This window comes from Onychomys torridus, chromosome 7 (genome assembly GCF_903995425.1).
Source record: "Onychomys torridus chromosome 7, mOncTor1.1, whole genome shotgun sequence".
In the NCBI taxonomy this organism is placed as follows: domain Eukaryota; kingdom Metazoa; phylum Chordata; class Mammalia; order Rodentia; family Cricetidae; genus Onychomys; species Onychomys torridus.
Genome location: NC_050449.1, coordinates 30,925,815 through 30,953,030, shown reverse-complemented (window position 1 = coordinate 30,953,030; position 27,216 = coordinate 30,925,815). Strand labels below are relative to the sequence as shown.

The following is a 27,216-nucleotide window of genomic DNA, read 5'->3' as shown; positions in this document are numbered from 1 at the left end:
TTGTTTGTGGCAGGGCCCTATCCTGTAGCCTAGGCTGGCCTCAAACTCTTTCTTGATCCTGCTACCTTAGCCACCATACCTAGCCACCATAGTCCTTTTTTCCTGCCATAGACTCCCACCTGCCAGGGTCTGACCTAAATGACCATATCTAAGAGAGCCAGTGTCCAGAGAAATTCTTGGCTGCCTGCTCCAGGATTTACCAGGAAGTGGGTGGGCCCTGGTCTGCAGAGGAGAAAAGATACTTGCCTAGCTGATAGCTGGGGATGGTACATAGACCTCTTGGCAAACAGTCTCCTCTGAAGGGTATGAAGTGGCTCTTGGCACTCCTGGCAGGAGGTTCCAGGGAAACTGATCCTTCCCCCAGATTCTGCCCGCCTAGTAGATAAATACAAATTCCACAGGACTGCTTTTCCTGGCTCATCTCTGATTGTTTGCTCTACCTGCTGCCTCAGCCCTACTAAGGTGCAGGGCCTCTCTAAAAGACACTTCAACCAACCTCCTTCTGAGATTCCCTCTGCCACCTTCCTCTGAGGAGATGGTGCCTATTCTGTCCTCGAGAGAATGCGTTCTCCAAGTCTACAAACTCAGAAAGATACCTGACTTGTCCTGTATACCAGACTTGCTGTCACCTATATGGACTGTAGGCTCATGACTTTGTTTCTCTCTTACCGAGTTCTCTACTAAAGTCCAGAAAGCACATGTACAGATGCCCCTGCAAGGCTCACAGTAGCCCCTCTCCTTAGACAGGGATGGGGGTGCAGGCTAACGTTATAAGGGTGAATTATGGGAGCTGCTGTGAAGGCTACCTGAGAGGCTGTGACGTTTTCATTTTAGATATTTAAGGACTCAGGTTGACAGTGTCCAGGGGAGGACACACTTTTACATTGTGACCCCCCCACACACACCTCCACAGGTACACTCAGTATTGCATCATGTTCACCCCACTGGGATCTCTCTGGAACTTGATACTAAGAATGACATAGGACATGGGGCAAAAAGTTTATTTCCTCCTTGTATTGCTCAAAATCACCAAATCACTTTATTATAGATCTAAAAACAGCAGCCTTGGCTTCTGCTTGCTAATATTCTCTTGAAATAGACTCATTCCTTCAGAGTCTTATTGTACTTTCCCTTATGATCGAAATTAGCAAGAAACTTGCATAAAAGAGGACAATAATTGCTCAACGAGCATCTCGTTTGTAATTTATTAGTTTCTATTATTGTGGGTTACCATGGTGACGCTGCGCAGCCCTGGTGACGGGAGAGATGTAAGATAGGAGCTGAGGAGGCTGCGAGGCCTCACCAAATGGAGATGCACATTTTTATCAGTAATTTTCATGAAAATAATAAGTGGGGAGTTAATGAGATGGAAAGCCATCCTGTGGCTATTGTGAATTTTTTTTAAGTGTTGATCTAATTAGAATGCATCGGTCAGGAAAAGTAATGAGGATTTAGTGCCTCACAGAGATGTGAGGATCATATCAGAAAATTAGCACAAGTCTTTGGAAATAATCAGGTCCTTGGAGAGGCCCTGGATTTCCCCTCCTGGGCCCTCCGACTCCACCTTGAGCTCTGGAGTTGGGGGTGTACCAAGGTAGCAGGGTGGAGAGGAAAGAAAGGAGGGGCTGGAGGCTCAGCAGCCACCATGGCTCCTCAGGGTCTGAGGTCTGTCTGAGGTTGACAAGCTAGCCTGGAGGAAGCAGGTGTTTGCAGGGAGTGGAGTTTGTGGGGAGAGGGAACATGGGCTCTGGATGATCCAGGTGTTAGAGCCACTGACTTGCAAATGCCGGAACTCTGGAGATCTCCCAGCCCTTGGGTAACCTTTGAGGAAAGGTCTCTGATCCCAGAGAAAGAGAAACTCGGGCAGTTGGGTGAAAACAAAGACACCCAAAGGCAGAGAGGGAAAGATACATGGTGAGCTATTCCTGGTTGGTGTAACTTAGATTACTCCCCCCCCCCCCATTTCCTCTGGTTGCCGCCAACTCCTTCCCACCTGTCTCCCTTGGTTGTCCCTCCGTCCTGCTCCACACCTGTGATCCACTTACACTGCTGCTGCTGCATTTATGTTCCCAAAGCCTATGTGGTCTACAGAGCCCGATTGCCAACAGGACTTCCACATCTGCCTGCCTGACATTCGAGACCTCGTAGGTCTAGCCTCAGTTTCCATTCCTGAGCCACATAGTTCTAGGTACCACAACCATTTTTCCATGCCTATCTTTTGAGGGGACATCCTCCATACTGAATCCCTCTTCTCTATAAGGCCAAACCAGCCTTTTTCCAGAGGCTGTGGCAAGGCTGCTCTCCTATGGAGGTCTCTCCAATAACCTTCTATGATGGTCCTTCCTTCTTGGAGCTGATAACCTATCATCAATGCAGCATGTGATGCTAGATGAGAAATTGTGCATCCCCTTTCCTCTCCTAGAAAGCACATGTTGTTTGCATTGACACAGCATTTTATATATTTGAAATCACCAAATCACTTTATTACAGACCTAAAAACAGCTACCCATGCTTCTACTTGCTAATATTCTCTTGAAATAGACTCATCTCTTTGATTTGTTGCCTTAGGGTGCCAGCTGTGGCCATGATGCCTTCTGGGTGATCAGGGCCCAATAGGCATTGATTGAAAGGAGTAATTCATTGGGGGAGGGGCAGAAAGGGAGAAGGAGGAAGAGGAGGAAAGAAGAACTAAGGGGAAAGAAAAACAAACAGAGAAGGTTAGCATCGTTCAGGAGGGGGGCAGAGAGAGGCCGAAGTATTGTCAGAAGGGAGCAGTGAGGAGAAAGAGACAGAGAAACACTGACAGAGGCAAAGGCAGGAAATGTGAGGCTGAGGTTGCAAGACATTAGGAAGAGGGATGGCGGCCATAGCAGGACGAAGAGCATGAACAGAACAGAGTAAAGAAATGAATTGCTGGTAAGCAAGAGTTTGGAAGAGGGGAAAGACGTAGGAAGTGAGCACAAGCCTGAGGTGCTGGGCTTACTGGCCTACGAAGGAGCCAGCTCTTAGCTCTGGGACTCCCAGGCAGCCTATGGAGGATGCTGATGGCCCATCTTTCCCTCATGAGGATGAGCTTCTCTCTGACATGCAGCAAGCTCTGCTTCTCCAAAGTTGTCAGGGGACTGAAGTTGGGGTGCTCCAGTCACCTCTGCCAAGGCCCTGGGACTTGTGTTGTATGCTGAGCCTCCTGAGGATGTGACCTGTGACTTTTCAGGCCAGGTGGAGGTAAGGCAAGGTGGTCCCCTTGGAGGAATTACCATTTGGATGAACATGAGCTTAGGCACAGTCTGGGTGCAAGGGGTGAAGGTGGTAAGACTTGCTACTCCTCACCCTCCAATCAGGGTCCTGTTGATGTCTCCCTGAGGCAAGACGGCTGGGGTCTTGCATGAGCTCATTTAAGAAAGAGACCCTTGGCATCCTAAGGACTAGAACCAGAGGCCTATTAGTCAGTATTAGAGGCAAATCTTAGGAGCCAGCATGGGAGAGGAAACTGAGCAGTTGGGGAGTGTGTGTGTGTGTGTGTGTGTGTGTGTGTGTGTGTGTGTGTGTGTGAATATGCCCATTCGTCATGCTCCAACCTTAATCCCCTCCAGCCTGAAATAGCTGCCCCCAAGTGCCAGCCTGACCTGAGGAGGGGTGTCGCCCCTCTGGAACACGATCCTCCAGCTCAATGTCCCAGCTGCCCGCCAGCTTTGTTACAAACTGCTGGCTCATGGTTTTCCTGAGTGCTGCTCACAATGCCTTGTGGGACAAAGTAGGAGACATTTTTTGTTTTCCAATTGACAGTCCCATTCCCCGGTGATATGTTGTGACTTTCACCCACCCTGTGGGGTCTAGCCTATTCCCACCTTGGTCTTCCATTTCTATTTGTTGGATTTCTCTGAGTGGGTGAGACAACGGTGGGGATGTGGGGATACTGCTTCTACCACAAAGAGGTGGGAAGACAGCTTCAAGGGTTTCAACCAGCTTAGTACACTTAGCTGTTTCCACCTCCCCAGAAAGCTATGCTGTCCTGCTCCAAAGTAACATGTTACACCCAGGCATCCTGCAGGAACAGCTTCCCTACTACCACACTGTAGACTCAGCTCTGGGTGCTCCTGTCCTTGGAGAATACTAACTAAACCATCCCACTGGAGAGAACCCGACTCTTACCTCACTCAGGGCTGATTTGATCTGAAAATCATCCCTCTCTCTCCACGGAGATGCAGAGTCAACTCTAGTACAGGCACGCCAGACTGGGACAGGGTTCTTACTCAGTTTCCAGTCATTTGGGGATGCTTACTGTGTGCCCTGTGGTAGCTTCTGAGAGGACCCAGGTGACTGTGTGCACTGCGGTAGGTCCTGAGAAGACCCAAGTGACTGTGTGTGCACTGTCCTGTGAGGACCCAGGTGACTGTGTGTACTGCGGTAGGTCCTGAGAAGACCCAGGTGACTGTGTGTACACTGCGGTAGGTCCTAAGAAGACCCAGGTGACTGTGTGTGCACTGTGGTAGGTCCTGAGAAGACCCAGGTGACTGTGTGTGCACTGTCCTGTGAGGACCCAGGTGACTGTGTGTGCACTGTGGTAGGTCCTGAGAAGACCCAGGTGACTGTGTGTGCACTGTCTGTGAGGACCCAGGTGACTGTGTGTGCACTGTCCTGTGAGAACCCAGGTGACTGTGTGTGCACTGTCTGTGAGGACCCAGGTGACTGTGTGTGCACTGTCCTGTGAGGACCCAGGTGACTGTGTGTGCACTTCGGTAGGTCCTGAGAAGACCCAGGTGACTGTGTGTGCACTGTCCTGTGAGGACCCAGGTGACTGTGTGTGCACTTCGGTAGGTCCTGTGAGGACCCAGGTGACTGTGTGCACTGCGGTAGGTCCTGTGAGGACCCAGGTGACTGTGTGTGCACTGTGATAGGTCCTGTGAGGACCCAGGTGACTATTTCAGGAGGAGCTCCTAATTCCAGGGGACATAGCTCATTCCAGTGAGCTATGAGTCTAGAATGAATTCTGTCAGGTGGGGGATGCTCAGGGCCTGGAGTGTGGCGAAAGACAGGAAAGGAACAGCTGAAGAGAAGGGGGGACTGAATGAAGAAGGGGTTCAGTGCTGAGCACACCAAATGTGTGACTTGAGATCATCCTTCTCTTCCCACACACCCCCACAGAGCCAGCCCTGAGACTCAGCAAGCACAAGGCTCATGGCCAGGTCCACTTCTGCCCCGAATCAGGATGCACAAATCTCAGGATGGAGGATTTTGCCCAACGTGGTGGGAGAAGCGGCAGATTCATTGGTCAGACTTCCTGGGGGAGGTAGCATTTCAGGCAGGCTTGGGAGAGTTAGTAGCCTACTAGAATCTCTAAAGGTAAGTGTTCCTAGGACAGAAAGAAGTTTCAGGAGAGGCTAAGGAATAGCCTTTTAGCGTCCCTAGAGAGAAGGGGACAGAGAGTCATTCATTCATGCATCATATACTCATTGAAGCACTTGTGGAACCTGCTGAGTTCTGAGGACATAAAAATGGATATGACAGTCTCTGACCTTGAAATGGAAATGATGAATATCTTGAAACTAAATTTATGAGGGGACTATTTAAAATGTTTATTCTTTAATTAAAAAAAATTATGTAGATGAGTGTTTTGCCTGCATGTATGTCTGTGTATCATGTGTATACAGTACTCACAGAGGCCAGAAGAAGTTGTCAGGTCCCCTAGAACTGGAGTCACAGGCAGTTGAGGGCTGCCATGTGGGTGCTGGGGATTCAACCCAGGTCCTCTAGAAGAGCAGCTGGTGATCTTAACCACTAAGCCATCTTTGCAGTCCTGAGGGAGATATATTTTGATGTTGACTACTGTAGCCAGCTGCTAAATATTTTAAAGAAAATAGGGCTATAAGCAATAGTGTTGGAGGTAGAGACACAATTCGAGGCTAATTAATTGAGTTTTTTTAATGGTTATAGCATGAAAGTGAAAGAAGAGCCCCTACAGCATTGACTGAGCTTTCCATGTCTCAATCATAGTGTGTACTAGGTACCTTATATATATTTTATTTACCCCTCACAAGACTTCAGATGGACATTATTCTCTCTCTCTCTCTCTCTCTCTCTCTCTCTCTCTCTCTCTCTCTCTGGCTTTTTTTCTTTTTATTGGTTTTTCGATACAGGGTTTCTCTGTGTTGCTTTGAGCCTTTCCTGGATCTCACTCTGTACACCAGGCTGGCCTCGAACTCATAGAGATCCACCTGCCTCTGCCTCCCGAGTGCTGGGACTAAAGGCATGCACCACCACCGCCTGGCCACATTTCTTTTTTTTTTTTAATTTAGTTCTTTTTGTGTGCATTGGTGTTTTGCCTGCATTTATGTCTTTGTGAGGGTGTTACAGACAGTTGTGAGCTGCCATATGGGTGCTGGAAAATGAACCCAGGTCCTCCGGAAGAGTAGCCAGTGCTCTTAACCTCTAAGCCATTCCTCCATCCCCCTCTCTCTGGTTTTTCAAGACAATGTTTCTCTGTGTAACAGCTCTGACTGTCCTAGAACTCATTCTGTAGACCAGGCTAGCCTTGAACTCACAGAGGTCGTCCTGCCTCTGCTTCCTGAGTGTTGCGGTTAAAGGTGTTCACCACCACCACCTGGCCCAATATTTTCTCCTTCTTGCATCCAAGGAAAAAGAAAAAAAGAGAGAGAAAGAAGTAAGGTCACTGGCTCAGGATCACACACTGAGTAATAAGCACATTGTGTGTGATTACTACAGAGCTGTTGTTGTTGTTGTTGTTGTTGTTATTGGTTCTTGAGACAGGGTTTCTCTGTGTAGTTTTGGTGCCTGTCCTGGATCTCGCTCTGTAGACCAGGCCTCTGCCTCTGAGTGCTGGGACTAAAGGCGTGCACCACCACTGCCCGGCTGGGCTATGTTCTTCTTATATAGTGACATCTTGTTACAGAAATGGGAGTGACCCTAGCTCAGGGATGCAGAGACTAGAAGTGATGTAATGGGTTACTTCAAAACATGAATTTGGATTTGGTAGTTGACTAGAAGAGGTAGGCAGTGAGCACAATCCTGAGGTGCTGGGCTTGGCAGTCTACGAAGGAACTGGCTCATAGCTCTGGGACTCCAGAGGATGCTGATGGCCCTTCTTTCCCTCATGAGGATGAGCTTCTCTCTGACATGCAGCAAGCTCTGCCTCTCCAAAGTTGTCAAGGGACTGAAGTTGGTATGCTCCAGCCACCTCTGCCAAGGCCCTGGGACTTGTGTTGCATGCTGAGCCTCCTGAGGATGTGACCTGTGACTTTTCAGGCCAGGTGGAGACAAAGGAAGGTGGTCCAGCTTGGGAGGATCAGCCCCTTAGACAGGAAGGTAACACTCCAGACCAAAGAGACAAGAAGTGAAGTAATGCTTCTTCCAGAGCTTTAAAAGCGTGGCTTCTGTTGCTTCTTGGTGGGTAGCTCTCTTGCAGGGTGAGTGAAACCTGAGAGCTCTGCTCCTTCCGGGAAGGAGTGTTCCTTAAGAGCAGCAGCTGCAGCCTGTCCCTGCAGGTCTGGGCTGCCTTTCCCTGGAGGCCAAAGCCCCCAGCTGGGGTGGAACAGGACAGGATTAGGTGCCTTGTTTATATGTGCTTAGCTTCCTTGCATTTGCAAACCTAGCTCTTCTTGGTCTAAGACAGGACTCTGGCTGTGAGAGAACAGGGGGACTCTGCCAGAAAGGGTGTCTGGGGACAGAGGCGACCGCCTCACTCACCTAGACCCGTACAGCCCAATTGGGCCACAGGTCTATAAGCACTTAGCACACACTCAGCTCTGTGCTGGGCAGTGTCAGAGGGAGAGCCAGCCTCCTTGCCCTCAAAAACCTATCCCCAAGCTTAAGCAACAGGACATCTGAGCAAGAGGGAACCTTTCTGCGTCCCCAGGGGAAGGTGATAGGAAGCAACTAAGAGTCAGGGGGACTGCCCATGGCCATGTCTAGCAAGGTGAGACAAGCTCTCCAGTGGAAGTGGGACATTGAAAAGCGTCCCCTCCTCCCCTCAGGCCAGGCAAATGAGCCTTAGACCTAGCCTTCTCCAAGGGGTTGGTAAACTGGTCTGAGGCTGTGGATCCACAGAGACCCCTAGTGGCCAGGGCAAGGATGGCAGATTGCTGGGCCCTGTATCTGGGTCCTGTCCTCTAATCCTTTCGCTGGAATCCCAAGGGCCATCATTGGTTTTTCCTTAATCCTCAACTGCAAGGGACTTCGCAAGGTTATCCGGTATATCTCCCTGTTTCAGGGGCATCCTAGTAAGATAAAAATTCCAAATATATAAAAACATCTGCAAGAGAAATGTCTCCATCATTTCGTTCATACTTTAATACTTTTTTAGCCCACTGTGTTTTGGTTTGGTTTGGCTTGATTTATTCCTCAGAAACGTCTTCTGTGGGTGGAAAATAACTTTCTGGGCATCTTAGGCCCTTTCCCTGTTGAAAGTGAAGGAAGAAGGCACAGGAGAGGTCAACTCTCCACAGCTGAAGTCAGATCACATATCCAGATATGTAACCACAGTCGGTTTTTGTATGCCCCATGACCCCCTCATACACTCCCCTGAGCCTTCCTTATTTCTTAGTAAAGTCCCTCCTCTGAAGAAGTCATCTGTTTGCTCCAAAATTGAGACTTGGAGTAAGGACCACTGATGTCCATAAGGATGTGTGATGGCGGCAGGGGTGAGGTTGCAGGTGGCAACAAGTTCTCTGCTTTTGTAAATTTGCTGCCCCCCTCTGCCCCCACCTTGCTCAGCCCCTTCTGAGGGACTCACTGCCTCTGTGTCTCAGATAAACAACACGTAGAGGTGGGGTGGAGATGGGGAATGGGGAGCTGCTAATAATCCCACCTGTAAAAGCCCAGGCTTCCGGTGGCTCTGGGGGGGGGCGGAGTTCTGGGGATGGACAGGCAGCTCTCAATGCCTGCTGCCCAGACAGTTCAAGCAGGGATGAGAGACTGGCTGCGGGAAAGGCCGCTCACAAGGCGACCACTGTGCTGCTCAGCTCACTGGGGGTGCCCCTCTGTGAGTCCACACAGCAGCATCCACCAGGGACAGAGTCAGATAAGCCTCTGAGGGAGCTGTTGAGGGGATGACAATACCGCACATTTAGTCAATAGATTCCTCCCCCAGGGCTTCTGCAGCTGCCTTGTAGCTTTTTCAGAAAAGACTGAGACTGTCCCTGGAGAGTTAGACATGCCCTGTCACTGTTACCTGGCATCACAGCAAGGTGGAGTCTTTGCTGAGTTGTCTGAGGTTTAGCACCAAGATCCAGGGGTGCATCGGAGGAGACCAGTTGAGGTATACGGCAAGGTGTGTGTTGTCCTGTCTGTGTGTGGAACCTCAGCTGAACTCCTGCTGCTGCTAGGTGAAGAACACAAAGGCTGGAGGACTTGGAGGGCGGGATTTAACCCCTGCTCTGCCACTCAAGTGATCTCAGCCATATGAAGTGGGAAACAAATCATTAGATGCCTAAAAGTTCCAGGCAGAATATTTGTAGTAGAGCTTGTGGTTCTAACTCCAAAGTCCATTTCGTCTCTCTTTGAGCCCCCATCGCTGTACTCAAGGCCAGGAGACTGACTGCTTTTGAGTCAGGGAAGTCCCTTCCGTTCTCTGGACCTCAGTCCTTTCAAAGAAAATGGGACAATCTCTCTCCTGTTGGCCCTGTGAGGTGATGGTGAGATTATAACATGAAATCAGGAGGCAATGAACACCCTGTGGTAAATTGGTAATCTTCAGATCCATCTGATGCTGGAGGCTGGAATACACAGATTGCTGAGGGTCTGATTCAATGGCCCTGAGAATCCATGTCTTTAAAAATACCCCAGTGTGGGCTGGAGAGATGGTTGAGGAGTTAAGAGTATGCACTGCTCTTGCAGAGGACCCAAGTCCAGTTCTTATCCCCCACATCAGGTGACTCACAACTACCCGTAATTCCAGCTCCAGGGGAGCCAACGGCCTCTTCTGGATTCTGAGGGTACCAGTGTTCTTATGTGCACATACTTGCACATAGACTGGCACATCCACACATGGTTCAAAATAATTTTTTTTTTTAAATCCCAGTCCTCAGGAGGTTTGTGAAGCAGCTGCTGTTTGCAGATGTGGGGGATGAACACCAAATGCGGAGAAGCCAGGACTTCATTTTCTCTTTTTTGCCCCAGCTAAATTGTGGCCACCCCTGGCCCTGCCTGTACTCTCTACCCCTAAAGTTTTCCATCCCACCCCTTTGCTGGTATACTTTGGCTCCCTCTCACCACCTCACAGCCAAATAACAAGAGAAGGGTGGAGAAGAGTAGGGAAGAAAATTATCCCAGCCAGAACAAAAATTGTCTTTAGTTCCCCAAACCAAGTAAGTGTGCATGGAGGCTCTCCAAGCCGCAGGAAGAGAAGCAGCCAGAGTTGAGTAAGTATGTGAGGTGTCCAGGTAGGGCTCACTCCTCTGTCTTTGGCTAGAAAACAGTGTATGTTAGTTGAATCCCAGAAGGTACATCTCATATTTATGCTGTTTTTCTTTATGCTTTCCTAAACTTGCTGGATACTTTGGGGGTGGTGAAGAGAGTCTAAGACAACTCTTCATATTTAAAATCCTCATGTATCTGGACCTGAAGACAAGCACCACGGCATGGCTGATTCCAAATGAGAGATTGTTGAGGAGTTACTTCCCATGACTTTAGGCCTAATGGCATTGGGGCTCCCCCATTCCTGGAAATCTGTCTTTTAAGTTCTGTCCTGCTTAACCATCTTTGGTACTGGTTCCACTCAGTGGGAAGGGTTGTATGGGAAATTAGTGCGAGGAGATCTCAAGACTGAAAACTCAGGCTTTGAGAACTCCTGGATGCTAGCTCGAACCAACTCTATAAAGGAAGTAAGGGGCATTCCAAGAGGGGTGTGATGTGATTCCCGAGATGACCATCTTCTCCATGTTGCTTGTGGACTTGGGGTTGTTTTTTATCTTCCATGGGTAGGATTCAAGAAGCCCCTTGAAGCCCAAAGTAGTTATTTCACTATTTGTGGCTGAGGGCGGGGTGGGGTGGGGTGGGAGGGCTGAGTTTTAGTCCTGTGGTAGGCAGTCAGTTGTGTGACCTTGGAAAGCCACCAGGACCTCTGAAGAACTTTATTTTCTTCCCTGTACCCCACAGGAGGTTGGTCTGTGCAATGGGTTTTTACAGCTTCTAGGCTTCTGTGTGCTAAGCCCGGTTTTAGACTCCAGCTGTGGGACAGAATGGATGGAGAGATGACTCTCTCTGGTGGGAGGTCTCACCAAGCTCTCCAGAGGGGAAGCCCAGGCAAGAACTGCCCTCTGCCTTCCCCAAGGTCACCAAAGCCAGGAATTAAAAATAGAATTGAGTCTTCTTTCTTCATCCTCCTAGAGAAGCTGACCTAGAGGCCCCATGTGGCAGTGGGTGGGATGGAGGAGTGGGCCCCAGGTCCTGGTCCTGCTTATCTGTAAGTGCTACTTCTCCAGCTCTGGACAAGGGATGGTCCTGAAGGGTAAAGTGGTAACTTGGGAGGAGACACAGAAGGCGATTCATCAGGCAGAATCAAGCCAAACTCACATCATTGCCGGCTCCTATTTCCCGTGAGACTCTGCTGACTTACATGGTGCCACAGTCGAAGGGACAGTGTGACTGTGCTCTGTGCCCATGACACTTCCCTTGTTGTTGGCTAAAGCTTTCTTCTCATCCTGGGTACCCCCTCAGCCCAGATTCCAAGCTTCCCCTGAAGGCCAAAGACCCAAACTTCTTAAAGTTCTAAAATAAAAGTTAAGAAGCTAGAGTCATCCCCACCCCATGTTTACCCCATTTTTTTTGGCTACATACCTGTCTCCAATTCTTTATGAATCATGCCTTGTGATCCCAGCTTTGAGCTTTGGAATGTGACCTTAACGGCCATTGGTTCATTAACTAGTCCAAGCTCTGAACTCTGATGAGGACCTGAGGATGGGACAAGCTGAGAGAGCCAGGCTCAGTTTCCAGGCTTCCCTCCTTTGCACCTTGCTGCCCTTCTCTCTCCAAGCCTCAACACACCCATCTCTCACACATTCGGTTCCTCTTTCACAACTCTTTCAAGCACCCAGCCACCGTGCTCACGTGCCGGGAAAGCAGGGAGGGCCCATTGCTTCATCCTGGAGTCCCTGAGGAAAGCCTTCTTCCTCTGCTGTCAGGAGACCTTCAACATCAAATCCAAGGACTTCCTCACTGACTGCTAGAAGGGGAAAATGAGCAGAACAAGACATCAAGAAAAACTTATCTTCTTGGCTGCCTTTACTACTGCAAAAGCAAACTGGTTAACATTCTGGGCAAAGGGGATTCTGTTCCCAGTGTAATTCTGTGTTGAGAATTCAGGGAAGACAGAAGACTCGACAGCATGTGCTGAAGTTGAGGTTTATATGTGATGCCATTAGAAGACGGGTTATACAGCAGGTGGCTTTATTATTTTTAAACAAACATTTTAGTATCATAACATATAGGTGCTAAGCATGTACAAAGGCAAATCATTGGAGGGATAGGGGTGGAACTTAGGGGGCAGAGCACTTGTCCAGCATGCACACAAAAGCCAACACTGCAAAGAATGGATAAACAAACAAATACAAAATTGGAGGCTGTTTTGTGTTGGAGGTAGGTGAAGAACAGAGGTGCTGGAAGAAGGGAGGGGCCAGGGTGAACATCTGGGCAGTTAGCCTGCAGCTGAGTAAGTACTGAGCAGGTGAATGAAGGATTTCTCCAAGTCAGAGTCACCTGAGGACTCCAAAGTGGTGGTGGTGCACGTCTTTAATCCCAGCACTCGGGAGGCAGAGGCAGGCCGATCTCTGTGAGTTTGAGGCCAGCCTGGGCTACAGAGTGAGTTCCAGGAAAGTCGCCAAAGCTACACAGAAAAACCATTGTCTCTTGGGGGGAAAAACAACAACAACAACAACAACAACAAAAAAAACAACCAAACCTCCAAAGCCTGAAACACACCCTGACCTATTAAAGAAGGGTCTCTGAGCTTAGAACCCAGACCTCATAACTGCAGATTCCAAAATGTAGCTACAGTGAGGCCCACAGGTTTAGAGGATCACTTGTGCCTGATCATTTGTGGAATGAAATGTAAATGTGGGCCTTTGGTTTATTTATTTTAAGACTGGGACTTTTTATTCACCCCCTTCAGAAGTCCTGAGAACTGCCTTCAGGTTTGTTTGGTAGAAACCAGAGTTGTGTGCGTTGGGGGAGGGGCGGCTGTAGCGTCTAAGCTCTTAGGTACGTTGTCACAAAACCCCCTCCCTTACTGCCAGGACCTCCTGCAGAATTCCCCCAATTCCATGTCTGGAGTCTCCAGTAACCCCCAGGGGATTGTGGTCCCAGCCTCGGCACTCCAGCAGGGCAACATCGCCATGACAACTGTCAACTCCCAAGCCGTGTCAGGTTGGTGCAGGGTCCTGGGGATTGTGGGAAGCCTCTTGGGAGAAGAAAAGGTGCCCCTGGGGAATTCTGGGAGTAGGGAGTGTCCTCTGCTAAGGGAGGAACTTGCACTTGGTCTCTTGACTGAAATGGTCTGCACATGGTGAGCACCAAGACCTGATCATGATGGGTTGGAACAAATTTAAGTCAAAAATTTCATGACTGACCCCCACATGTACAGGCGTGAGTGTGCATGCGTGTGCACACTCTCTCTCTCTCTCTCTCTCTCTCTCTCTCTCTCTCTCTCTCTCGTGAGTAAGGCCCTGTCACTTCCCCTAAATACTTCCCACCAGAGGCTCTGCTTTTCCTCTGGACACCATCTCTCACCTCACCCACTCCTCTCCTACAAAGGGAGCAAGCCTACACCCCGCCATGGCCCCCAAGAGTCTTCCCATGTGAGTGCCAAGCAACTGGGGACCCTGCTTGCCATCTCTTTTCCCGCCTCCATGGCAGGGGACCCCAAAACTGGTTGTCTCCTCAGGTGGAGCTTTATATCAACCGGTTACCATGGTAACCTCCCAGGGTCAGGTGGTCACCCAAGCAATCCCCCAGGGAGCCATCCAGATCCAGAATACACAGGTGAGTGTGTGTAGGTCTGTGCACTTGTGCATGAGCAGTGGGAGGCTGCCTGTGATTGTTTACTGTCTGCTGGGCACTGTGGCAAGCCACTCACTTCCTCCTCACCTCTCAGAGGCTGCTTTCTGGATAGGAAGCTGGGTCTAGTCAAGGCCTTACCAGCTCCAGAGTTTATATCAAAAGACTCTGTATTTCCTGTGCTTGGCCTGCAGCCCCAAGCAACCACTCTGCACCTCAGTGACACGGAGTTCAGATCCGTAGAAAGATGTAAAGTCAGATGCCTGCGATCTGACATTAGCTCTGTGATCTTGTGTAAGTCTTCTGACCTCTCTGGGCCTCAGTTCTTATCAATAAAGAAGGCTTAATACCAACTGCAGGCAGCCCAGCCAATCTACTTGATTGTGATGAGGATTAACCACGGTGAGGGACAGGAAAGTGCTTTGCAAACTGTAAAGTGTCACAGAAATGCTAATCACTATCGGATGGTTTATGGCAAATTCTCATCTTCAGTGCTCTGCATGACCCTTTTCTGCCGTTTCCTCTCTCGTCCCCTCATCCCCCTCATCCTACACCTCTGCTCCCCTCATCCCAAGCCTCATCTCCATTCTCTGAGGGGGTGGTATAGGGTGAGAGAAAAAGGTGACCTCCCCAGGGCCCCAAGAATAACTTGGGAAAAGGGGGTTGGCAATGAGAGTGTGCCATTACTATGGCAACAGGTCCCTAGCCACTGGCCTCACAGGCTGCTGATGCTGATTTTTTCTTCACGTGCCCTGAAGGTTAACCTTGACCTCACCTCCCTCCTGGACAATGAGGATAAGAAGTCCAAGAACAAACGAGGAGTCTTGCCCAAGCATGCCACCAATATAATGCGTTCTTGGCTCTTCCAGCATCTCATGGTGAGTGAGTGAGTGTGTGTGTGTGTGTGTGTGTGTGTGTGTGTGTGTGTGCATCTATGTGTGTGTGCATCTATGTGTGTGCATGCTGGGGGTGTGGAATCACAGCAGGGAGTGATTAATAGCCCACTGCACGGGTACCACACTGCATGCAGAGACTATGGTCTCAGAAAAAGGCGTTGCTTGATCATCAGGGAAGGTCGGAGGAGGTTTAAGTGGGACCTAGAGCCCAGGGACTTCTGAGTACTTGCTGCTGCTACTGGCTCAGAAAGGGGGGTGGGGGGCTGTGAAAGATGAGACAGGAGTGGTCACTGGGCTTCCAAAATCAGAATTCAGAACTTCAGGGCTAACTGGAAGAAGGCCAGGTAACTCCATCAAAATGAGCGCTCAGTAGCCATCCTCTGCAGACCGTGGCTGAGCCACACAGGCAGAATCATCAAAAACAGCATGGTCAGCTGTGCGCAGAGACAACCTTCTCACTCCTCAGCTCCAGCAGAGACACTAAAAAGCTCCTGGTGACCAGACACAATAGAGAGAAGACACAGGTGCATTGGGGTATGGACTGTTTCTTCCACTAGCTGGGAGATAATTCCAGGGGCACTTACTCCTCAGAGTGGTGGAAGTTGAAAGAGAGGCCAAATATACAGAACTATAAATAAGGTCAGTCCTTAGCAAACTGTTCCCTGGGCATGGTGGTGGTACCCATCCTAGTGCTTGGTTAGGCTGAGGCAGAAAGAGCATGAGTTCAGGCTGATCAGGGCTTTCTAGCAACACCCTGCCTAAAAACAACAAAAAAGGAATTCTTCCCCTTTGAGCCTTCTACCACAATAAATAAAAAGCAAAGTTGTGTATGGTTTGGTTTTGTTGGTTTCATTTTTAAGATAGGTCTTAAATGAGGTGCAGACTGGCCTCAAACTCATGATCCTCCTGCTACAGTCCCCCAAATGCCAGGACTACAGCTGTGTGCCACTACACTGAGCTGGGGACAAGTTTTTTTTAAGGCTGAGTCCCAGTGTCTGTGACATCTAGGGGTGAGTAGCTGATGCGTCATTTTTATTTAAAGTACTTGCTGGTGTTTGCCGTCCTCCGACACTGAGAGCCGGCTTCCTATAGTGCTTGCTGTAGGTATGGGTATACCTGTCTGTATTCAAAGTCTCTCCAGCTGGGGCAAATCTCCCAAGAAGAGGGACTATGGATCATCTCGTGAACCTTAAATCCTTGATTCACAGTGTATGGACCTTGTTGGGACTTACTGGGCTTTTCAAAATTATTCCGTGATGAATTGTTTGTTTGTTCTACAAAGTTTTGTCTACGTTCTTTAAATTGTGTGTATGTGTGTGTGTGTGAGAGAGAGAGAGAGACAGAGACATAGAGAGAGACATAGAGAAAGAGACAGAGACATAGAGAGAGAGACAGAGACAGAGAGAGAGAGAGAGAGAGAGAGAGAGAGAGAGCACATTGGTTGATTGGGGTGGGGTGCACTTCCTTATGCTGTCCTCTATCACTACTCACCTTAGTTTCTGAGACACAGTCTCTCACAGAACTGCAGCTCACTATTTTCTCTGGACTGCTGGCTGGGGAAATCCCCAGGATCCCCCTGTGTTGGGGTTATAAACCAGGTATGGCGGTACACACCTTTAATCTCAGTGTTCAAGGGGCAGAGGCCGGCAGAATTCATGAATTCAAAGCCAGCCTGGTGTCTGTAGCAAGTCCCAGGCCGTCCAGGGCTGCATAGTGAGATCTTGTCTGAAAACAAACACTTAGTGCTGGAGTTACAGACGTGCCACTACACCCGGCTTTTCCGTGGGTGCCAGGGATCCAGATTCAGGTCCTCACCCACTTTACCCATGGATCCATCTCCCCAGCTCCACTTCTTTATTCTTAGCATACCAAGTCACATGGTGGATGACAAGAAGGACAAGGTTCGAGATTTCTTCCAAACAGCTGAGCTCAATCACATGTGATGCCGTCATTGTCGCTCTGAGTAAAAAAAAACTGGGACCACAGTTCTTGGGCAATGCCACTTGTGGTTCCACACACTGGGCAGGTACTGGCCGCCCCGTGTTAGGTGAGAGGAGAAGGCGTGAAGGACAGACAGATATCCGGGTACTGTAAATGTTCTGTCTCCAGCCCTGTGAGCACAACTGGTTTATGGGTTGGTTAATTTGAAAGGCTAGCTAAAAAAGGGCCAGCCACCCAAAAGACATGCTTCATGTTAATTTAAAAGATATACATGCTAATCATTTGGTAGAGAGCCAACATCTTTTTCTGACTAAACTTTATCATTTTACTTGCATAAACCTTTCTTATAATAAAACATCTTCAAATCCCGACTTCACATCAAGTGGAGTAAGAACATTGACTTTGGGAATCTAACCTGGTTACAGGATCTTTCTAGATCTTTATTCCAGTCTATCGTGTGTGTCCCACCCAATCTGAGGTAGTCAGCATTCTAAAGCAAATTTGAGACTCCAAATTTCCAAAGCTTTCTACCTGGTTTTCTTAGCGACAATAACTCTTTCTTCTTGCACCGCATTTCACTTCTTAAGTCACAGAACCACAGTATCATGTGTAACTAGCACACACCAGTCGGGAAACAAGTGTGGCTGACTTTCTGATGAGCAGTATATTTGGCTGGTGAAGCTGCCACAAAGCACTCTGTTCATCTCCAGCCTGGGTCTGAAGCCAGTAGATGGTTTGCAGGAGATGTACAGAGCATTTCGCAGCAGCCACCTTGGCTGCACAGTGGTTCTATAAACACTGGCCTGACCTGCTGCCATCCCAACCGGCAGGAGGTGGATTTCCCTCTTGCTTTTGTCCTGTGTCCCAGGCCTCTTGTTGGCGCTGTTCTGGGCCATGAGCAGTTACAGAGATGCACCGAGATGCTAGAAAGCACCTGGGGTGGGAGCTTAACTCCCAGAGCCACCTTAGCCACCAGGCTGGAATGAGATGGGGACCCTGTCATCCTTAGCTGCTGGCTTTCAGTCCCTGAAGAATGCGGTGACATTTTCTTGCTATTTTGTTTTGGCCCAAAGAGGCTAAACTCCAGCCAGAAGCAATTAGGTCCACAGCCACACAGGTCATGCAAGAAGCCCCGGAAGAGGGTCCTCCCTATGGGGGAGGTAAAGTCACCCTTCCTCCACCTCAGCTGTAATGCCACCCCTGCTACTCCCAATACCTGTCACCCTGACCTGTCAGCAATTTCCATCCCTAAACTGGATGATGCTGTGTGCCAGAAGGTAACACAACTGAGCCTCAGAGAAGTCTCTGCAACATCACACAGGTAATAAAGCCAAGCAGGAATTCCGTGTGACCCAAGGTCTCATTCATTCTGCTGCCTTCACATTGACCTCCAGAAGCAGATAGCAATGCTCACACCAAAGTCTAGGCAAAGCAAAGCTGAGCCCCTAACCTCTCAGCCAGAGACCTGTCATGGGAGAGTTGTGAGATGTTTATGCACCCAGGCTCAGGTTTTAGACCTCACAGGGAAGCTGCCTCATACATGCCCTTCCCCACCCATCCATTTCATCAGGTTGGTGTGGCTTGCAGCCAGGACCCAGCCATGTTCCACTCACTCCCACCTCCACCCCAGCCACTCAGAGCTCAGGGCCTTGCTCCAGGTCCTCTTATGAACCCTGCTGTGGTGTATATTTTTAAAAATTAAACAAACAAACAAATCAGAGGACAAAAGAGGCACCAGGGGCTTCCTCTTATAACTTTTTGAATATTACCATCACGTACCATAAAATTTACCATTCAAAATATATAATTCCAGAGTAAGGGTATGTGACTCAGTTAGTAGAATGCTTGCCTAACAAGACAGCTCCCCAGCGTGGAATATCGGAATATACCAGGAGTCGTGGCACATTCATATGATCCCAACACCTGGAAAGTATAAACAGGAAGATCAAATTTTAGGTCAAAGCAAATTTAAGTTACAGAACAAGTTCAAAAGCAGCCTGGGGTCACATGCCTTTAATCCCAGCACTTGGGAGGCAAAGCCAGGCGGATCTCTGTGGGTTCTACAAAACGAGATCCAGGACAGACACCAAAACCACACAGAGAAACCCTGCCCAAAAAATAAACAAATGATAATAATAATAATAATAATAATAATAATAATAATAATAAAGCAGCCTGGCTACAGATAATCTGTCTCAAAAAAAAAAAACAACCAAAAACAAAAACAAAAAAAAAAGAGAACATAGGTTTTAGTATATTTACACTCTTGCACCACCATCATACCTATACCTACCTAATGTCAGATATTTGTCTTACTCCAAAAGAAATCCCATAGCCATTAGCCAACACCCCCAGCCTCTCACAACCTGGACTCTACTGCATCTCTCTATGGATCAGCTCTTGCAGAAACCTCACTCAAGTAAATCCTAAGACGGTCTTTGTGACTGAGTTCTTTTAATTAGTATCATGAGGCTGGAAGCAGAGCTCAATGGTGGAGCACTTGCCTAATTAGCACCCTGTTGTCAAGGTCCATCCTTGCAGGCAGCACTGGCATTCTATATTGGGCTGGTGACACTCCACCGCCTGTCTCGATCGCATTGTGTTTAGATTCCTTCATCTGGTGAGGGACACTTGGCTGTTTCCATGTCAGACTCTGAGGAAAACTGCTCTGAATGTTTGTGGATATGGCAGGATTTCTGACAGTCTGCTTCTCGGCTATCTTACCAGCATCCATAGTGCCTTACCTGCTAGGCTCGGGGGGGGGGGGGGGGCTGGGGAAAATGAGCTACACCTGGAGGTGTAGCTCCGGCCCTGTACAGGGCTCCTGGCCAAGGCAGGCAGTGAAAGGGAAAGTCAGCCAGCCGCTATGCGTCTTGGGGGTTCTGTCAACTGCCCCACAGATGTTCTTCACCTTCCCTGCCACCTCCCTGTGCAGAGCACTGTGTTAAGCCTTGAAAGAATTATGTAAACGGGGTCTTGTCACCAGCTCACTGTCAGGACCCCCTCTCATCCCCCAGATCTAGACACATCAATGTGTTCTACAGAGAGACTGCAGTCTCTTGAGTAGGACACGAGAGGACCTGGAGGGAGTTCTTTCACTAAGCCTGTTTCCTCTGATGACAAAGGGGATACAACATCCAACTTGAGTGGCTTGTGGTGAGGGCAGAGCATGACAAGTGTGAAATACTTTGGTTGACACAGGCACAGCTACTGTACAAGTGCTTCCAGTGTCAACCTAGATGTCCTTATAATACGGCTTGTCTTAGAAAATTTTGACAGAAATTTAAGAGAATTTGTGGGGGGAATTATAGACCTCTGAAAAAATCCAGAACGTGACATGGGGACCCTGATTCATCTTGTTTTCTGCTACTTTCTCGTCTTGCTTTTCTTGTCTGAGGTTCCACTGGTCACATGTCCATTTTAAATGACACCATGAGAAGTGGGTGCCCGTGGAAAGGCCGTGAGACCATCAGTCATTCACAGTTTGGCAGGAATTAGTTCAAAGTTGGCTTTTCTACTCGGCTCGCATTCGGCTGAAATTAGTTGCAAGTGAAGAATGCCCACCTTGTTGGAGAACACTTGAACATGGTGTCTTGAGACGTCGAACCAGAACGGGGCCAGAGGAGGAGCTAGAAGTTGTTGTAAATCTCCCAGGTCCTGTCTCTTGAGTATGCTGAGGAACACTTTACTTACATCATCAAAGGCGTGTTGTTCAGGGGATTTGACCTGGAAGAAGTCCTCCTTGCAGGATCCTGACTGTGAGACAACGCAAGAAACCAGGATGCAGGAGAAAAGCTGCTAAGGGGACAGGAGGCTTCAGAAAGGAGACCCCCAGGGCCAGCAAGATGACTTAGTGTGGAAGGTGCCTGCCAGCAAGCTTGACAACCCGAGCTCGGCAATCCCAGAACCCACAGGGTGGAGGAGGGATAGAACCAATCTCCTCAGGTTGTCCTTTGACCTCCACACATCCACACATATCCACATACACACACACACACACACACACACACACACACACACACACACACACACACACACAGGGAGAGAGAGAGCAATACACATGCACACACACAATAATAATAATAAAAATAATAAACTTTTTATTAAAGCCAAGAACTTGGTCCATGCCTACAATCTAGACACCTGGAAGGTAGAGGCAGGAGGAACAGGAATTCAAGGCCACCCTCAACCAATTAATGAGTTCAAAGCCATCCCGGGCTATGTGAGACCCTGTCTCAAAAGCAAACAAAACACTTAGGTACACAAAGCAAACACTCCAATATGGTGATATATTGTGTACACCCTAAAAAATTTGACTGAATATCAGAGAGACAAAGGAACAAGCCACCTTTTACCTCTAGGACTCCTCAGCCTGGAAAGCCTCTAGTTCCTGTCTCCTCATGCCTCATATACCTTTCTCTGCCCAGCCATTACTTCCTGGGATTAAAGGTGTGTGTGTGCTTCCCAAGCAAAGGCATGAGATCTCAAGTACTGGGATTAAAGGTGTCTGCCTGGCTCTGTTTCTCTCCTAGACTGAGTTAATCTCATGTAGTCCACAGTGGCTTTGAACTCACAGAAATCTGGACAGATCTCTGCCTCCCAAGTGCTAGGAGTAAAGGCATGTGCCACCACTGCCTGGCATCTATGTTTAATCTAGTGGCTTGCTCTGTTCTCTGATCTTCAGGTAAATTTTATTAGAGTGCACAATATATCACCACAGTCCAAAGAGTCAAGAATACAGGAGTCAGTAAAGGTGAGAGACACTGGCTGCCTTTGCTGGTCAGACACAGAATAGCATGTCCAGAACCGTGTATCAGGTTACACAAAGTCCTTTGACATCATACTCAGAGATGTGCCCTGCCAAAGAGCAGGGAGTGTGGGGGAGAGGTCTGTTGAAGTGACAGCAGGAGGCATGTCCTTTGGGGAATGGATGAGAAGGGCTAAGGATATCTGACCCACTCAAATGTAGGACCAACATGTTCAAACAAGGCAGATGGCAGAGCATCAGGACCCGAGCTTGGGAAGCACGCAGATCTGACATGGTCCTGCTTGGCTCCATGCTCACTTGCTCTGTGACTTTCAACAGGTCAGTCAGCTCCTCCAGCTCTGAGTCCCTCTTTCTAAAGCATGTGCAGCAGTACCTGCTGTTGTAACTTGTGTCTGTTGCTGTGGTTCAGTATCCTGGGAAAAGGCAACTTAGGGGAGACAGAGGCTTTTTTCAGTTTATGCTGTCAGGTTATAGTTCATCATTGCGGAGAAGTCAAGGCAAGAACTTCAAACAGCTGGTCATGTCGCATCCATGGTCAAGAGCAGAGAGAAATGGATGAGGTAGCTTTCTTGCTTGTTAGCTTTCCTTTCTTATACAGACTGGGCCCCCAAGCCCAGGGAATGCCATAGGCCAACCTAATCTAAACAATTCCTCGATGGAGACTCTCCTCCCAGGTGATTCTGGATTGTATAAAGTTGCCAAAGCTAACCATCACACCTACAATGTTGAAGACAATTGCTAATGTGTTCTAAAGCATGGTGCTTGGCAAATGGCTAGCCTGGTTGAGGGCACAGGGGACACAAACCCTGCCGCTGACTTGCCCCTTACAACTTGCGTAGTTAGAGCTAATTGTATGGTCCTCTGAGATTTTTTTTTTCTCGTATGGGAAATGAGAACAAAGCCTAGCTGGTAGATGCCTTGATAGCACATGGTGAGGACTCTAGCAGGGCATTCTCCACACTGTAAGTGTTAAGTTAGCCAGCTGCTATGGACAGCCCACAGGGGTAATAACTGCTATCAACAGGTGGGAAGTGTTCCCATAGACTTCTGTATGACTTCACAGGAGTCTGGTGGAAAGCACAGAAAGGCAGATGGAGTTCAACAGCAAGACTGTATGAGTCATCTGCACCCTGAGTGATGTGTGATGGTGGCACTGCAGAGCCCAGTGCCCCAGTCTTCTCAGAATAGTAAAGTCATTGGTCTGCCTGCAGTGGAGACCAGTCAGGGGCCTCTGGCCAATCCAGACCCCCAAGTCATAGCTGGGGTAAGGTATCCCTGTCTCTACGCAGCCTCTTCACAGGCTCCAGGGGGAGAGGATGGGCTCTAGAACTCTTTGAGCTGAGCAGTTTTGAGATGTTTATTTGCAGGACTTGAAGAAAGGAGTTGGCATTTAGGCTGGGACTTTAAGGGGGGTTGGGTTTGGGATTGGGTGGGATGTGGGTGGACGCTTTGGATGACACTTGTCTCTCAAGTGACCATCTTTAGCTGCTACTTTAACACTTAAACTGTTGATGACAGAAGGGACTAAAACGTCCCTCCAAAATGCTCTCATCATGAAGTTTTCTTCATCCCTGTTCTTACCTTGGAGTTTGATGACCCACATGGTCAGAATGGGAAGCAGAAAGCAGCCTGGCTGTGTTCTTGGCTACACCTGTCTCTTGATGCCAAGGAGACTTAGGCCTTGAATTTCTGCTCTGGTCTTAGACTATTTTCCCCCATGCTACTCATTGTACAGAAAGAGAGCTGTCTTCTAACACCCTAGGGAGGATGACAGAGTGTCGGCGCATAAGAGGTCCAGGGCATCCCCAGGAGACTTGTGGCTTTCAAAGACACCCTCCAAAAATGTCATGAGAGATATATAATCTCACAGCATCCCTAGGAGACCTGAGCAGGTTAGGAGAAAACACACATGTGCACAGGACCTAGCAGTCCTTGAGGATGCAGGAAAGGAAACCCTTCAGGAAAAAAAAGGAGCATGGCCCACCTGCACAAATGGCGTGGGCTCCAGCTGGCTGCCAACAGCCAACCTGCAGCTTTTTCAGAGTTAGAGCATATGTGCCGAGCCAAAGGTTTCTCTTACCCTCTCTAATCTCCTTTTAACAGACACACAGAGTGTGACAGGCACTGTCCTAAGTTCCTTGTCAGTTCTGTGAACTCATGTCATCCCTGTAACCACCCTGAGGCTGATAGAATGATTTCCTAACTTTGCAGAAGAGGAAAATTGGCCATGGTCTGGAGCTACTGAGAGGCAGGTCCAGGATCCAAACCATGTAGAAACCATGTTCTCACCCACATTCACAGGGCCACCTCTGTGACCCCTCTAGAGAGGTGGGGTATCTTTGTTTTTAGGTTTTTTAAGCCACAGATGAACTAGAACTCACTCTATAGACCAGGCTATCATCAAACTCACATAGATTCACCTGCCTCTGTCTGAGTGCTGAGATTAAAGGTGTGCACCACCGCTGCTCAGCACAGGTGGGGTACCTTGATAGACCCTTAGGTATCCCCTCCTGACTACCCCACAAATATTCTACAGTCAATCAAGGAGCAGAAGTAGGGTAACTTGGGGGTCACCTAACTCCTGGAGGTCTGAATCAGCGAGTCACCATCCTTTATATCTGCAGACACACATACCCCAAACCTCCACATGAATTCATTCAACAAGTATGCACCAAACACACAGTGGGCCAAGCATTCTCTGTGCAGATGGAGAAGGAGATAAAGAGAAATATATACGGTGCCTTTCCACAAAAAACTGACAACCGGTCTCTTTGAGGTGGCAGATAACAAGTCACCCCTGTAATGGGAGGGGTTCTAGGGAAGCATTTGAAGCTGGGAGAAGGGGACTAAGTGGGTATGAGATGGCAGGAGCAGGGATGGAAGCAATTACAAAGGACCAGTCTTATTGCAGTGTGAGGAATGGGCTGAAACAGAGACACAGGGAGAAAAAGTAGCTCGGAGAGTCAAAACCAGAGGTAGTCCATTTTCACAGTGGAAAACTAGACAGCAACAAAAGCCAGATAACCACAGTCTCTCAAAAATGCGGATGAACAAATGATTTCATTAATATGATGTTCGAAACCCAGGCAGAGTGTTACACATGGCTATAATCCCAGTACTCAGGAGGTGGAAGCAGGTGGATCAGAAGTTCAAGGTCATCCTTGGTTATGCGTTCGAGACCAGCCTGAGCTAAAAAACAAAAAAATGAACAAACAACAACAAAAGCAAACAAACAAAACAGTCAAAACTGGTTTGAGCCATCATGTTGCAGGGTAGAACACATACAGAATGATCTAAAGAAAAGTAAGGAACTGATTGTTATAAAAATTTTATCTTTCGGAGGGTGGTTGGAAGGGAGCAGAGGGAGCTACCAGGGTAGAGCAGATTCCTGTCTTCTGACCTGAAGGTGAATGAGTATGTGAGCATTTGCTGTGTGGCAGTAGGTGATACCATGCTGCTTAGTTGTGCCTCTCTTTGTGTTTTTAAGGGGGTAGGAGTAAAAACAAGAATGGGCATTCTAAACAGGGGCAATTGTGGCAGGAGGAAGCCCATCACTGCCTGTGCTTGCCTAAGTCGTACTAGGCTGGCCTGCCTGCCTGCCTGCCTGTTTGCCTGCCTGCCTGCCTGTCTGTCTGTCAGTCAGTCTGCCTGTCTGCCTGTCTGCTTGCTTTGTCCACTCTGCCATCTCTGAAATCAGGGGGCATCTCTTACCATGGCATGTTAGATATGATGCCACATGGTCATTTCAAAGCTCGGGTCCTACTGACTCTTTCCCTTTAGGTCACAGGCCCTCCTGAGCAGTGGCATGCCCATAGAATGAAGGCCCCAGAGCAAGCCTCTGCCACATGGTTGTCGGGGTTGGGGGGTTGGGGGGTTGGGAATGGGGTGGAGAAAGATTTGGTAGGCCCCAGAGCGGGGCTGAGGAAAGGGGAGCCCAAGCTCTCTACTGAGTCTAAGGCCCAGTCTAGTGGTAGCATGGGCTCCCCTGATCTCCACAGGCTGATGTTCCCCCATGTAATGGGTCCCTTTGTGATCCAGACAACCACATAGTGAGATCCACATGAACTAAGGAGGTGGAAGGATCACCCCAGGGTGGATTTGAATGAAAGAAGCTACCAGAGATACAAACACCAGAGCTCACTCTTCAAACTGAACGCTTCTTCAGCATCCTTTGAGCCTAAGGAGATAAGAGCTGTGGAGGTATGAAGGGAGGAGTCAGGAAGAGCTGCAGAGGAGTTTCTAGGTTTTGCTGCAGAGAGAAAGAGAGAGTTCCTGATAGCAATGGAGCCAAAAAACAAACTAACAAAAACAAAAACCACCCACTTAATGCACATACTTCAAGTCCCTAGTCTTGAGTGTTCAGCTGGAGAAGTCTGGGAGACCTCTATGCATCTGTCAGGGAAACACCCTTGTTCTGTCAGCCCATTACGTCATTCTGAAGTCCAATAAGTGGGTGCCTTTTCTACTCCCATGACAACCAGAGGAAGCTAAGGATGAAAGACACAGGACAAGCAGCCAAGGCCAAACAGCCACCAGATGGTGGGACAAGACTCTACCCTCTCCTCCAAGGCTCTTCACCATGGAGCAGCCTTGTCCAGTTGTGGAAGTCTTCAGGCTGATATTGAGAAGGGTCTGGAATTTTCTAGTCGGCGCTATACCCTTTCCAAGGAAGAATCATCCGCTGCAGCTTGGGCCCCTCCTTTTTGCTCCCAGGGGAGTTCCCCCAGCTGGTGATCCCAGGGCAGCTTCCACGGCACAGTGCTTACCTCTCAAGATCTCCTTTCCCCTGCTCGCCCTTGGCCTCAGGCCTTTCCAGTGGTGCTAAAAGTAGCATTGACTCCATCGCGGTCTGACCAGGAGCCAGGACTATTTTGATTCTGTCCCCGGAATCATGTGGTCTGAGGCGTGTGTAAGCTGGACTGCTCCTCTGGCACTCAGCTGCAGTGCCAGGAATGTTCTGGCAGCACACACCTGTTCCCAAAGCTGGGCTAAGAGGCTCCACTCTGTGCCTCCTGAGGTACTACTCTAGGAAGGAGAGGTGGTGGGACCTGGTAGTTGAGGTAGTAAGGGGTCTAATATCCTTATCCGGAGCAGAATAATCAGTGAGCTCTTTGTGCTGTTTGAGCTGTTAGATGCAAGTATGTCAATCTGTGTGTAAGGTAGCCAATCCTTGAGTGCAGGCAACAGAGCTTCCTTAGAGGTAGGAAGCACCATCCCTCCACGCTAGGTTGGGGACTTCCCTCTCTTGGGCCTTAACAGGGGAAAGGGGAAGAGATGCTTGTCTGACTGGCTTAGCTAAGTCATGGTGTAAGGCTCCTGCCTGGAAGGCCTATCTGGAGTAGCTTGGCTGTTCTTCAAAGCTCAGTTGAGGACCTGTCTTCTAAGGCAACCTTCTAACCAAACCAAGCTGCCTTTCTCCTGTGACCCAAAGAGACCTTGGTACAGACCACCTTCAGTAGAGGACCCCCCCCCCACCCCACCACCTTTCACCTCAGCTGTGAACCCCTACCTTCAGGCGTCTCTGATTTCTACCACTCCGGAAGCAGCCGACATCCAGCCTGTGGAAGCTGATGACTTAGCTCTGCTCAAGTACCAGCATTACCC

The 27,216-nt window shown here is 48.8% G+C and overlaps 1 protein-coding gene across 5 annotated transcripts in view; it reads left to right on the top strand.

Moving 5' to 3' along the window:
* The window catches only part of Pknox2 (PBX/knotted 1 homeobox 2), a 269,797-nt gene that overhangs the window by 235,227 nt on the left and 7,354 nt on the right, over window positions 1–27,216 (top strand). For all 5 annotated transcript variants that reach the window (XM_036192449.1, XM_036192446.1, XM_036192447.1 and 2 more), the window contains 3 exons: window positions 13,248–13,377; window positions 13,895–13,992; window positions 14,766–14,885. In XM_036192449.1, coding sequence (XP_036048342.1) covers window positions 13,248–13,377; window positions 13,895–13,992; window positions 14,766–14,885 — 348 coding nt within the window. The remainder of the gene's footprint in view (window positions 1–13,247; window positions 13,378–13,894; window positions 13,993–14,765; window positions 14,886–27,216) is intronic.